This window comes from Haliaeetus albicilla, chromosome 17 (genome assembly GCF_947461875.1).
Source record: "Haliaeetus albicilla chromosome 17, bHalAlb1.1, whole genome shotgun sequence".
NCBI classification, from domain to species: domain Eukaryota; kingdom Metazoa; phylum Chordata; class Aves; order Accipitriformes; family Accipitridae; genus Haliaeetus; species Haliaeetus albicilla.
In genome coordinates this window covers 25,136,454-25,149,508 of record NC_091499.1, presented here as the reverse complement: position 1 = coordinate 25,149,508, position 13,055 = coordinate 25,136,454, and the positions used below count along the sequence as shown (strand labels likewise).

The following is a 13,055-nucleotide window of genomic DNA, read 5'->3' as shown; positions in this document are numbered from 1 at the left end:
GATCTGCTCCATGATCTTGCCAGGCACAGAGGTAAGACTGACTGGCCTGTAGTTCCCCAGTTCTTCCTTTTTTCCCCTTTTTAAAAATGGGGGTGATGTTTCCCCTTTTCTAGTCAGTGGAAACTTTCCTGGACTCCCACAACTTGTCAAATATGATGGATAGTGGCTTAGCCACTTCATCCACCAGTTCCTTGAGGACCTGCAGATGCATCAGGTCTCATCAGGTCCTATGGACTTGTGCACCTTCAAGTTCCTTAGATAGCCTCGAACCTGATCTTCTCCTACAGTGGGCGGTTCTTCATTCTCCCAGTCCCTGCCTTTGCCTTCTGTGACATGGGTAGTGTGGCTGGAGCACTTGCCGGCGAAGACTGAGGCAAAAAAGTCATGAAGTACCTCAGCCTTCTCCATGTCCTGGGTAACAAATCTTCTGTTTCCTTCCAGTGAGAGCCCACATTTTCCCTAGTCTTCCTTTTATCACCAACATACCTGTAGAAGCTTTTCTTGTTGCCTTTGACGTCCCTGTCTATCAGGGCTTTAGCTTTCCTAACCTGATCCCTGGCTGCTCAGACAATTTCTCTGTATTCCTCCCAGGCTACCTGTCCTTGCTTCCACCCTCTGTAGGCTTCCTTTTTGTGTTTGAGTTTCTCCAGGAGCTCCTTGTTCATCCCTGCAGGCCTCCTAGCATTTTTGCCTGACTTCCTCTTTGTTGGGATGCATCACCCCTGAGCTTGGAGGAGGTGATCCTTGAATATTAACCAGCTTCTTGGGCCCTTCTTCCCTCCAGGGCTTTATCCCATGGTACTGTACAAAGCAGATCCCTCAAGAGGCCAACATCTGCTCTCCTGCAGTTCAGGGCAGAGAGCTTGCTGTGCACCCTCCTCGCTGCCCTAAGGATCTTGAACCCCACCATTTCCTGGTCACTACAGCCAAGGCTTCACATTCCCTACCAGCCACTCCTTGTTGGTGAGAACAAGGTCCAGCATAGCACCTGTCCTTGTTGGCTCCTCCATCATTTGGAGAGGGAAGTTATCATCAACGCATTCCAGGAACCTCCTGGATTGCTTATGCCCTGCTGTGTTGTTGCTCCAACAGGTGTCAGGGTGGTTGAAGTCCCCCATGAGGACCAGAGCTTGCAAATGTGAGGCTGCTCCTATCTGTCTATAGATGGCCTTATTCGTTCAGTCTGCCTGGTCAGGTGGTCTGTAGCAGACTCCCCCCTATGATATTCTAAAACAAGCTCTAATAAAAGAATAATTAAAAACGTGAAGCTTAACAGAAAATGAGATGAAGCCTAATGCTGGCTTCCCAAAGAAAAACCCTGCTAAACTTACTTAATATGTTTCAGATCAGTGATTTTTCTAGGAAAAGGAGAAACGCGTTAGATCACACATATCTGGACGTTGTTAAACACTTGATATGGTGCTATGCTGAAATTTATGTTTATCTTACGAAGGTTAAGTAGACGGTGGAAGAAAATCTACAGTGAAATCCCTTGGGATCAGTTTTTATTTAACATTTTTGACACAACGAGTAGGAAGACACTTCTGGTACAAAATAAGAAACATAGCATACAGAAGGAAAACAAGGGAGAACTACATTACAAAAAACAGTATGAAAGTGAGGATTATGGAGTGCAACATCCTGCACTTATAAAGAAATAAATTAACACGTTATCTCAGAAATCCTTGTCAGAGGGAAATCAGACAGGAGCGTATTCGAACCTTACAAGATAACCAGAAAGCATCAGGCAAAGGACGTGAATATAGCAAATACAATTTAACCATACACAAAGCAAAACATTTCCCTTTCTTCCAGTGAAGAAGGGTCTGGCAAGATTTAATCTGCGATGGTGCATATAAGGCTAGCCCACAAGGAGGGAGATGAGCGGCACAGGTGCAGAGACAGGGCTACTAGGATGAAGAGGGAAACCAGGACTCTGCCTAGGAGGGATGATGCGCCTTGTTCAACTTGGGAAACGAGGGCTGAGCAACGGGGCTGTGACTCCACTCCGGCAAAGCGCTGGGTCTGTGGAAAACCTCATAGTTGGCGGAAAGCTCGGGTCCAGCCGACGCGGCGCCGGCAGGAGGGCAGCGAGGTACGGCTCGCAACGGGCGGGCAGGGGCAGGAACACGAAGTCGCTCAGGCTCTGGAAGCCGCTCCCTGATGCGGCCGCCCCGCCTCAGCCTAACCCCGGGGAGCCCTCTTCCCCCCCCCGGGCTGCCACTCCTCCTCTCCCGCCCTTGACGCCGCCCGTCCTTCCTCCCGCTCCCACAGCCCCGCATCTTACCCCCGACCTCTGGCTCCTCCCTAGCCAAGCTTCACCCTCTTCCCCAGGGCCGCCGCGCACCCCTGCACCGCCGTACTCCCCCCGCTCCTCACGTCCCACCGCTTAACGGTCGCTGCGGCGCGCGCCTCACGCCCGCCTCCTGCTGGGGGGCGGCTGGGCGCGAGCGGCAGCTCGCGGGCGTTTGGGAGGGGCCACCGTTGGCGCCGTTTCCAGCCGCCGCCGCCGCAGGGAGGGGCGGAGGGGCCGGTCGCCCTCTAAGATGGCGGCGCCGGGGCCACGTGGTGCGCGCTGAGGTGAAGGCGGCGGGGGGGGGAGCGGGGTGTTCACTGGTGACATGGCGGCGGCAGAGAGCGCGGAGGAGGGCGAGAGGAAAGATGAAGCAGAGGAAGACGAGGTGGAGGTTAGTGCCTGCCGGCATCGGGACGCGCTCCCCGGGCGTTCCCCTTCTTAGAGGAAGGGACGCGGGCCGGCCCCCCTCGGGGCGTGTCCGTCCTGTGGACCCGGCCCGGCCCCTTCTCCGTCCCCCGCCGCTGAGCCGGCCGGGACGGGCTGCCTGCCGGGTGGCGGTGAGGGGCCCTGCGCCCGCCCTCCTGTGGGCTACCGGGGCCGAGCACCTGCTCCGGGGCCCCACTGAGGCAGGGGGTGGCTTTTCTCCTCTCGCCGTACCTCGGCAAGGCCTTCCCCGCTTCCCTGGAGCCGGTGCCTGCGGTCCGCCGCCGTGCCCCTGCTTGGGGGACGGCCGGCGGGGCAGGCGGGACGCCTGAGGAGAGGCGGGACGCCTGAGGAGAGCCGGGCGCGGGGGCTGCCATTACCCGGGCTGGCGGTGGGGTCGGGCAGAGGGCGAGCGCTTTTCCTTGGGCTCGTCGGGCTTCTCTGCTCCCCGCAGCGGTCGTGTCCCGAAAGCTGGATCGTTTTGGCTCTTCTGCTTCAGGTTTTCTGGAAAACGGCGTTGTCGGAAAGCGCTCCTCCAGTTTCAGTTGCTTCCTACCCCCATGACACCTGAAAATACAAACTATTGCTTTTCTATTATTGTGTATATTTATTCATGGATGCTTAGTAGATGGTGATCCTTGAAAACTTACTTTCCTTGAATAGAGGATTTTTTTCAAGGTGGCTATTTTTTTGTTTTGTTTTTGCACTTTCCTCACCCAAAATTGTAAGGAATCGCAAACAGGAATTGATTTCAAAGCAATATGTTATAAAGAGTTAAAACTAACCATTTCAAGCAACATGTTGTTTAACTTAACCTTTTGCTGTGGTGTCTTATTTAGGTAGGTACTAAATCTTTGGAAAAAATGTATTTTGGAATATGTAACCGGTCATATTGTTACGATTCATAAATCATTTATATCCATCCTCATTTTTTCAAGGGTGAAAAAAGAGCTCCCTTCCTAGCTAGGAAGAAAAGCCCAGGAAAATCAGGTGTGAAACAGGTGTCTCATGGAGTAGTGGGTCACTGCATTCCCCTGGGTGTTGATTGCAATATGTCTGCCCTTCTCTCTAGATAAAATGCAGAATAAGTCAGATCTGGGGTCTGTTTATTCTGAAGGTCTGGGTCTTTATATGCTGTTCTTTTTGTTTTGGGTTGGTTGTTGGGTTTTTGGGGGGTGCTCCCCCCCCCCCAAGTTCAGGTATATCAATTACAGGTGTACATTATAAACTTATCTTGTAGGAGCAACTGGTCATGGTGGAACTATCAGGAATTATTGATTCAGACTTCTTAGAAAAATGTGAAAACAAATGCAAGATTTTGGTGAGTGATTACAGCACAATAGGAAAGGGGTAAGTCAGTACACATGTGAACAAGGGACTGAGGCTGTTTCTAAATTCCTTGAAGTGAAAAACATTTAGATCAAATCATTGATAGAGAATTATATGTGCTGTCTTGGCTGTATTTGGCTGCATGTTGTGGGCTATCTCTATTTCAGAAATGGCATATGGTCTTTGAACATAGTATTATGTAAATATAAGGAAATATTTTCAGAAGTATTTATAAGCTACGACCATTATCCCCTCTGATTTCAAGCTCTAAGTTCATTTTTTTTAAATTATGTATTTTACATGCTTAAAAAAATATATTCTTAAGTGTACTTCTTCAAGTACCTTAAATACAGCTGACGGGTAAAGCCAAAGTCTTTCTGAATTGCACTGTATTTGCAATGGGTTTTTTTGCAGATACTGCCTGGCAAGTCCAAGTGTTGTGAATGTGAAGGATAACTGGGTATTAAGCATTTGGTAAACAGTTTTGGATGTTTGCTTCACTGTGAGGTTGTTGTAAGAATCTGGCTTACCTGTCCTTTTCCTTTTGAGTTGTTTAATCACTTTCTCTGTATGGGACAAATTTTTTTTGCCCTTCAAAACTTATGTGGACTCTGAGAGCCCTATAGATAGTACAAGTACTATTGATTTGCAAATACTTTCTGAAACTAGGCCTTTATCATAGATTGAAGAGTTGGAAGAGAACATCTCGGAGTATGCCACTGATGAGAATATATGTGAGGTAGTAAAGTCAATTCTGAAAATCTCAGATGTAGAAATAAAACCAAAACTTGTAAATTATCCATCACTGGATGGATATGCTTTTATAAGCAGATTTGCTTTCTGGATCCGACCTAAGTTGCCTGACATGTATTACACAGATGATTCATTACTGGTGGCTGAATGGCTACATATTCTTCAATAACATTAATGGGATTCTTTTAAATTTTGTGCTTTGATTTTCTCTAGTAATGTTACTAGAAAAACCTTTAAGTATCTATACTGTATCCTACTCGTATCCAAATCTACTTGTTCTTGCTCTGCAGAGTAAGCATTCCTTGAGATTTCTCATAATGGACAGCTGTTCTTAAAACTCCAATAAAAGATTCTGCTTTGGGTTAGTCTGTTTAGCAAGTTTTCTGTGATTCTGGTCATATAAGGGGAAGACAGTCTCCGTTTTTGCATAGTCCAAAAAGGAATGCAAATTAGCCAAAGAAATTAAGTTTTGAATATTAAAAACCTTAATGCTGTTGCCTCGTACTGATATGTTCGTTTTTTTATTAACTTCCTATGGTAAAAAAAACCAACCAAAAATATGTTCTACACATTAGGTTAATGCTATTGTTGTTCTCAAGTTATGCAACAGAAGGAGAATCCCAGAGCTTAAACTTTTCTGATCTTAGATACTTCTGTTTTTTAAAAGTACAGGAGGAAAATTGCACAAATTCCTATTAACCTGTGTGATATTCTGTATTTTATGCAATTTACCACATAGTGCTTCATCTTCAAAACTTTTAGCATGTGCTTATGCTCATGTCCTGAATAATGTTCATGATGTACTATTAAAAGACATTTTGCCTTAATTAGTGTATTCTGTTCAGGCATTAATTTTTATCAAAACACAATTTATAGGTATATCTTATATTAAGAATAATGGGATCCTTGCCTGTATATTTGGAAGAGCTCTGCTGTAGAGGAAGGGAATGAGCTGACAGAACTGCTGCCTTACTCTCCCACTCCTTTTTTAAAAAAGTAAAATTAGATAACAACAATTTCCAACTCCTTCACAATGTAGACACACAGTAATCACAGAAGCTTCTGTGACCCTGCAGTTGCACTTCCGGTGCTGGTGTAATGCTTCAAGCCAGACTTATTCACCTTGTGTATTTTCAAAAGACTTTTGAAAGTTATTCCACTTTATAGAACTTGTATTAATTGGAGCTTAGAAAATAATATCTTTTTTCATGCAATTACATATATTTTTATTTGTTAATTTAAAATAGAGGTTAAATTGATTTCCTAGAGGAAATAACAGCACTTTAAATTTATTTACTGTTACCTAAATAGACTGTTGGCTGCAGTTTGATCTAAATTTCTTTGATCCTTTTTAACATACTAGAGCATTTTCTATACCAGTTCAGCATTGTTGGTTTTGTTGTGATTAGTAGAACGGTATTATCTGGCATATTCTTTGTATTTAATATACTGAAAGTAACATGTATGATGATAGACTGAAAAACTGTCATTGCATTTTATTTTTACTAACAGTACACTGATTCTACAGTAAGATTGGCTAAACCCTTTGTAACAGTTGTTATGACTGCTTAACTAAGCCTCGTACAAAAATGTAAAGAAAACTCCTTCTCCCCCCACCCCCGATGCTTAATAATGCAGAAGACCTCAGGGTTAATTGTAATGTCTAAAACTACTTTTACTACATTTCTTGAAAACTAATAAATATTAATTTAATTGCATGTCTTGCCATTCTTTCAGGAGTCTGCTGGCTTCTGTAAAATCATATCCTCTGCAGAACTCTCTTACCAACTTCCACTGTTTTAAAGATGTACTTTTCTTCGTATGAAGCTGATGGTTTGAGAAAGCTTTACAGTCTGGAATCCATTCCTTTTTAATACTAAAAGAAACCTTTTATTTCACATTTACTATGTTATGCAACACTTATTTTACTGTTATTACCTTATGTTGTTTTTTTTAACTATTTATCTTTTCAAGGAATTGATGTAATCTGGATTCTGCTATATCTGTCTTCTCTGGTCTTACAGCAAGAAATTTACCTGTAAGAGAGACCTGACATCTGTACAATTTTGTCCCCCTTTTTGTAGGGAATAGAGACAGAGAGGCCCATTTTACAAGTGGACAGATATGTATTTGCAGGAGAATATGAAGGTAGGAAAAATGATGTGGATGCAATCTCTCCTTTTTCATGTGACCCAAAGAACTTTCTTAATGTCAGTTAATTGCACTGCAAATGGAGAACATGGTCCCATGAGGTGCTGAAGTTCTGGATGGTATTCGTATAACACCATATAGAGCAGCACCAGTCTGAGTTCACTGCTAAATTAGCCATGCATCCATGTTACTTACTGGAAAGTATGCCTGGAAGCTGACTCTGGGGTGTCCCAGCTGGTATTTCTGCAGGGAAAAACGTGGGACGTAAAATGCCTTAAACTAAGTGCTGCTTGTCTCCTGTATGAGCAGGACTGACATGTTGTGCAATCTGCAGTTCTCCTATTTGCCTTATGGTGACAACATCGGTCTGGAAGAAAATGATCTGGAATCCTCCCTTGTAGTGACTTTCAGTGACCATGATATTCCTGTCTTGTTCCTGATGTGGCAGTGTGGTTACCAATGCTGGCCCTTTGCGAGGGTCTGGAAGTTGGAATGTTCCCAGAGCTGTGCCAGTGGGTGCAGTACCTACAGCTGATAGAAATTAGTCTCTAAGACTTTCTCACTCTGTTTTCCGTAGATACCTTGGGAACCTGTGTGGTTTTTGAAGAAAACACAGAGCATGGTAATTGTTGTGATTTGATGTCCTGTTTGTTGTGGTAGCTGGGGAGGTTAAAAATATGTAGCTTATTTCAGTTGATGGTGGAATTCACTATAATGATTGCATCTGGGGTGTTGTTTTTTCTCCTGTTTTCATAGTAGATGCAGAAGGCAACCAGAAAGTACAGCTGAAATACAAGTGCCATACAATGAAGAAGTTGAACATGACACGGACACTTTTGACAGAAAAGAAGGAAGGAGAAGAGAATGTTGGTTAGTGCCCCTGCTCTTATGCATAGGGACATGGATGGATTATGCTTAGGAGTGTCAGCCTTGATTAAGACTTTGATTCAAGAGCATGCAGGAAGTTAGAGGAACTTTTCTTCTGTAGACAACAAATGTGTATATTTAAATACAAAACAAAACAAAAAAAAGAGAGAGAGAGGGAGAGGTTCCTTCTGATCAGTGCTGCTTCCAGAAGTGGCTACTAGGAGCTTCCTACAGAAGAGCAGGGCAAACATATGCTGATGTTCCCTGGTATGTTTTTTTTGTCATCTAAAAGTTTTGGCACTGGTTGTGAAATCAGAGGTGCAGTTTAGTAGTTCTTCATTGATTTTTTTTTTTTTCTTTTTCTCATCAATTTTTCTAATGACTGTTTGAGTCTCTGTAATTGTTGAAAATCTTTAATATCCTTAGTAAGAAGTTCCATGTTGTATGTACTACAACTGAATTGTTCTTACTGAATTTACAGTTAACTAAAGATTGATTTAACTTACTTGCAAAGGCACACTTAGCAGACTATTGATCTTGATTTTCATTCTGTGGGCAGAACTCAGTGCTCCTGTTTGCTTTATTTCAGTGGTGGTTTTTTGAACAGAAATCAGATATCTTACATAGTCAGATACTGAGTATCCTATATAGTAGTATTCATTAGCAGTATCATGTTGCTTTTAGTTGCTTTTTTCATTGAAGTCAGTGTTACTGCTTCATATTTTAAGATTATGTTGCCATTTTACATGAAACATGGGCAGTCAGCTGGACATTGTTCATAGGAGGTATAACACGAAATGTTATCCAGAAACTAACCAAACATCAGCATTCCTATGACAGCATGTACTATTTCTTCTCTCCATATAATTAAGTAGGTAATATTAAACAGAAGCTTTTATTTTAAAAGTACAATAGACTAGAGAATATGTTGCTATCTTTTTCTGGAGGAGCAGTAACAATGATACCTGCTGAAAAACACTTTGTTTCTGTACCCAGACAGAATTTTAATGTTGTGCATACAAAGTAACCACAACATTTTGTGAATTGGCAACGTGTACTGCCTAAAAATCTTAAGTGGGTGGGGAATCCCAGTTCTGTTTGGAGTCTGTTTGATCTATGTTGTAAGAGCTTGACATACTTGAGTTCAGGTGATGACACAAAATCTTACACTATCTCTGATGTCATTCCCTATCATATTGCCAGATGTTCTAAGATCTAGGTGAACAACCATTTTCTCTTTATTGCATTTGTAAAATATTTTCTCAGCATTTTGAGTTATATTGAAGTTATTTTAAGAGTATAAGGGTGGAGTCTGACACTTCCATACAACAGGAACTACCATACTGGGTTGGACCAAAGGTATTTTAGGCCTGTATTGTATTTCTGACTATGGACAGTAGTAAATGGGTATGTGGAAAGTAGCAGGATGGGGACATATACATGAGTAATCTTTTTTTTTTTGCTATCCTTCCAGTGTTTAGCAGTTCATGAATATCCTGAGAAGAGTTTTCATCTGGACTACTATGTCTTTAGTCCATAAAGGCTCTGTCATCTTCACTTGCTTTTTCAACCTGTCTATACTTTCGAATTCTACCACTTTTTATGGCAGTTAGTTTTCAAATCACATTTCTGTTGTATGGAAAAAGTACAGCTTTACTGTGGGTTTTCTTGATTGTTTGTTTGCTTTTGTGGTTGTTACAAATGCATGATCTGGTGCTTCCAATGAGTGCAAGTTGCTTATTTTCTTAGTAGAATTAGGAGGCAAGTCAATCCCTATTTGTTTGCCCAGTACAGTCTTATAGACATCTACCCCCTCTGAGCTGTCTCCTTCAAGTAGAATTCTAGTCTCTGTCCTTTTTTCTTTGCATTTTTTTGGTGGTGTTTGGTGGGTGGTTTTGTTTGTTTGTTTTTTTTAAAGTCTCTTCCCATGTAGAACTAACTATGCTCACCAGTTCTTGTTTCTCTTTTCTATTTTTACAGTATGGGTTGAGCAGGACACAGTACTCATGACATGGACATAGCATAGTTTTGTATCTTGACATTCCTGCTTTTCATTACTTTCCTAATAATTTTATCTCCCTTGTGACTGCTCTTTAGAGACTGAGCTGGTGACATCAGTGAGCCATACACAATGCCTCAGTATCTGGATAAAAACCTGTAGCTATATGTCTTGGATAAGTTGGTTTAGCCTATGCATGCTGTTGTTAATTTATCAACAGTTAAGTTTCTCTTCATTTTAAGCTGGTCCTTCAAATGCCTTTCTGTTCTTCGTAGCCTTATTTTTAAAGGAAAATGAATGGTTTAAGCCCCATCATGAGACTTGCCACAAAAATTAGCATTGGTCCAAATTCTTGAAAGACATCTTTCTATCTTAAGTGATTCTTTTACTTAAATATTGGTCAGGCTCAGCCTTAATAACAGTGGACTTTAAGAAGAAACTGCTGTTAATTCTTAACTCCTTGTCATGGTTGAAGCCCAGCCAGCAGCTTGGCACCACGCAGCTGCTCACTCATTCCTCCCCCCTCCCAGTGGGATGGGGAGGAGAATCGGGGGGGGAGAAGTAGAACTTGTGGGTTGAGTTAAGAACAGTTTAATAACTAAAGTAAAATAAAATGTAATACTAACAATAATAAAAAATGAAATTATAACAGTTATAATGAAAAGGAATATAATAAACTAAAATATAAAACCCAAGAAAAGACAAGTTATGCACAATGCAATTGTTCACCACTCGCTGACTGATGCCTGAGCAGCAATCCGCCCCTCCCGGCCAACTCCCCCCAGTTTATATACGGAGCATGGCGTTCTATGGTATGGAATATCCCTCTGGCTAGTTCAGGTCAGTGGTCCTGGCCATGCTCCCTCCCAGCTTCTTGTGTACCTGCTTGCTGCCAGAGCATGGGAAACTGAAAAATCCTTAACTTAGGATAGGTGCTACTTAGCAACAACTAAAACATCAGTGTGTTATCAACATTGTTTTCACACTAAATCCAAAACACACTGTACCAGCTACTAAGAAGAAAATTAACTCTTTCCCAGCCAAAACCAGGATACTTCTTTTTTTCATTAATACCAATTTTCCTTCTTTGCATCAGGTGGAGTGGAGTGGTTACAGATCAAGGACAGAGATTTTTCCTACAGCAGGCCTAATACGATTTGCAGCTTTCTGCGTGAAAAAGAAGATTCTGAGGAGTCAGCTCAGGCCCAAGACAAATTGACGGAGGAGTCAGAGGGAGAGGTGAGTGGTGGAGGAAATTCTGATATGAATTGTGATCTGGAGAAGCAGCACAGCTTGGAAATAGATGCCTCTATTCCTCTGCCTGACAGCCCTGCTTCTGGGGCAGAGGATTCTCCTTCTGGAAGTGTGGCCTTAGATGATGTGCCTCCCTGATGTCAGCTCTGATCTTTTCAGAATTTATCCATGGACTTAATGGGCCAACTTTTAAATGCCAACTTTTATAGGCCATGACGTGATTTCCAGTTTATCTGAGCAATTAATAGTGGAAAAATGGACATAGTGTTCTTGTGCATTGCTTTTATGTTTGGATTATAGTGGGGAGGGCTTAAGTGTTTTTTAAAAATGCTGTTTGGAAATGTGTGTATCTCTACCTCAAAACTGAAGAAGAGGAAATGGTTACATAATAATAAAAAAAATCCCTACCTTGGAAAAATGTTGATGTATTGTACAGTCTGGGACATTTTGTAAAAAGAAAAAAAAATTGTTTAAAATAAAGTCCTGAATTTTTCAAGTATAGCTTTACCTTGTGTGTCATATTCAGCTCCATACTGTGTCTCTTCTTGTGCTGCAGTTATTGAAAGAAAAATTCAAGTAAGTGTGGCTTTTATTATTTGCTTGATTACTCATCAGATTGCTTAGTTTGGATTTTCTCTAGTGTCCTTTGTCCCTTTGATGGATCTTAGAAATCCTTCATGTGGGAAGGGACTTCAGGAGGTCTCTGGTCCAGTTTCCTACTTAAGATAGGGTCAACACTGAATTCAGGCCAAGTTGCTCAGGGCTTTGTCCAGTCAAATCTTGAAAACCCCCGTGGACTAGTCAGCAACTGAAATCTAGGTCTTAATGAGGCATCTGTCACTCTTCCTTCCCCCATTTTCTATATAATATAATGTGTGTTACACAAAAGGAAGTATCTTAATTTTCTTCCCGTTTTGCTTCCTGTTTTCCTCTTTTTTTCTTTTTCTTTTTCTTTTTTTTCCTCCTTCCCCATTAACTTCTTGGCTCTGCTCTTCTCCTCTGTCATTGTTCTGAAGGTTTTTATGCTCAAGATCCTGTACCCATGCATCAGTGGTTCCCAGACTGATCCATGTGACTGTCTTGTGGCCCCTGGCGAGCCTGTGGGTTGATACTACATACTGCTACATCATTTTTATTGTCACACAATATTTCATGTGAAAGTTGAGTATGTGGTGCATTCATGGTAATGTTTTTAAAAGCACAGCATTTTTTTTTAAACTTAAACTATTTTGAGGGAGGCAGAGCAAGGTAGGAAGAAAGAAAGGTCAGGAGGAAAATGTTTTAACTGCAACAACGCTGTGAGGGTGGGGATGCCTAATTAAACCCAGCATAATTATGTAATACTTTAATTAGTAATGATCAGAGGAGAAGTTCACCCCCAGCGTTGTTCGCAGCATAGGATCAGTAAAGATAAGCCATCAAAACAGTGCAAGAGTTCCAAACCATCAATCCCACTGTTCTGTTTTTCTGTGTAGAAGCAACTTGGATCATGGGGGAAGAGGAGGAAGAAGAGGGGACACGTTCTGTACTCCTCCAGCCTGGGCGCGGATCTTTCGCGTGGTAGTGTCTGCACTTCAGGTTTCAGGGAGATGGCTCAGCCTTCCCTCTGGATTTAACTGCAGTCGTGGAAGTCTAAAAGCATTGTTCAAACTTGATTTGTATGGTGCTGATAGACAGAGGATAACTATGACTGGAATAACGGTCTTGGGACTATGAAGAACGGGTATAATATGTGCTCTTGTCTGCAGTGGGGAGCGTTTGCGGTGCTGGGCTGCGCTTGCTGGCAGCTGAACCTCCTGCGAGGGAGCCGGACGGACAGGGTGGGCTGCCGATGGACAGTCCTCACTGTCATAGCTCCTGCTGCTGAGGATAGAGAGACGCTTCCGAGAGCTTACCCTCTGTCAGCGTGTGAACGTAGCAGCTCTCTCTCAGGTTTTGTTAACCAACTGCTACATCTGTCACCGTGTATGTGTAAATTTTTTT

The 13,055-nt window shown here is 42.4% G+C and overlaps 1 protein-coding gene across 4 annotated transcripts; it reads left to right on the top strand.

The window, feature by feature from the left end:
* The first annotated feature begins 2,521 nt into the window (after positions 1–2,521).
* Positions 2,522–11,479, top strand: GTF3C6 (general transcription factor IIIC subunit 6). 4 transcript variants are annotated; one of them, XM_069805077.1, is made up of 6 exons: positions 2,522–2,687; positions 3,960–4,040; positions 6,886–6,949; positions 7,530–7,574; positions 7,712–7,822; positions 10,915–11,479. In XM_069805077.1, exons 1-6 carry the CDS (start codon positions 2,622–2,624, stop codon positions 11,208–11,210), a joined length of 663 nt encoding a protein of 220 aa, XP_069661178.1. In that variant the 5' UTR covers positions 2,522–2,621; the 3' UTR covers positions 11,211–11,479. The 4 variants fall into 4 exon arrangements, with proteins under 4 accessions (XP_069661178.1, XP_069661177.1, XP_009928484.2 ...); XM_069805076.1 differs by having other exon boundaries at positions 7,709–7,822; XM_009930182.2 differs by lacking the exon at positions 2,522–2,687 and adding an exon at positions 3,256–3,397 and having other exon boundaries at positions 7,709–7,822.
* Positions 11,480–13,055: the final 1,576 nt, after the last annotated feature.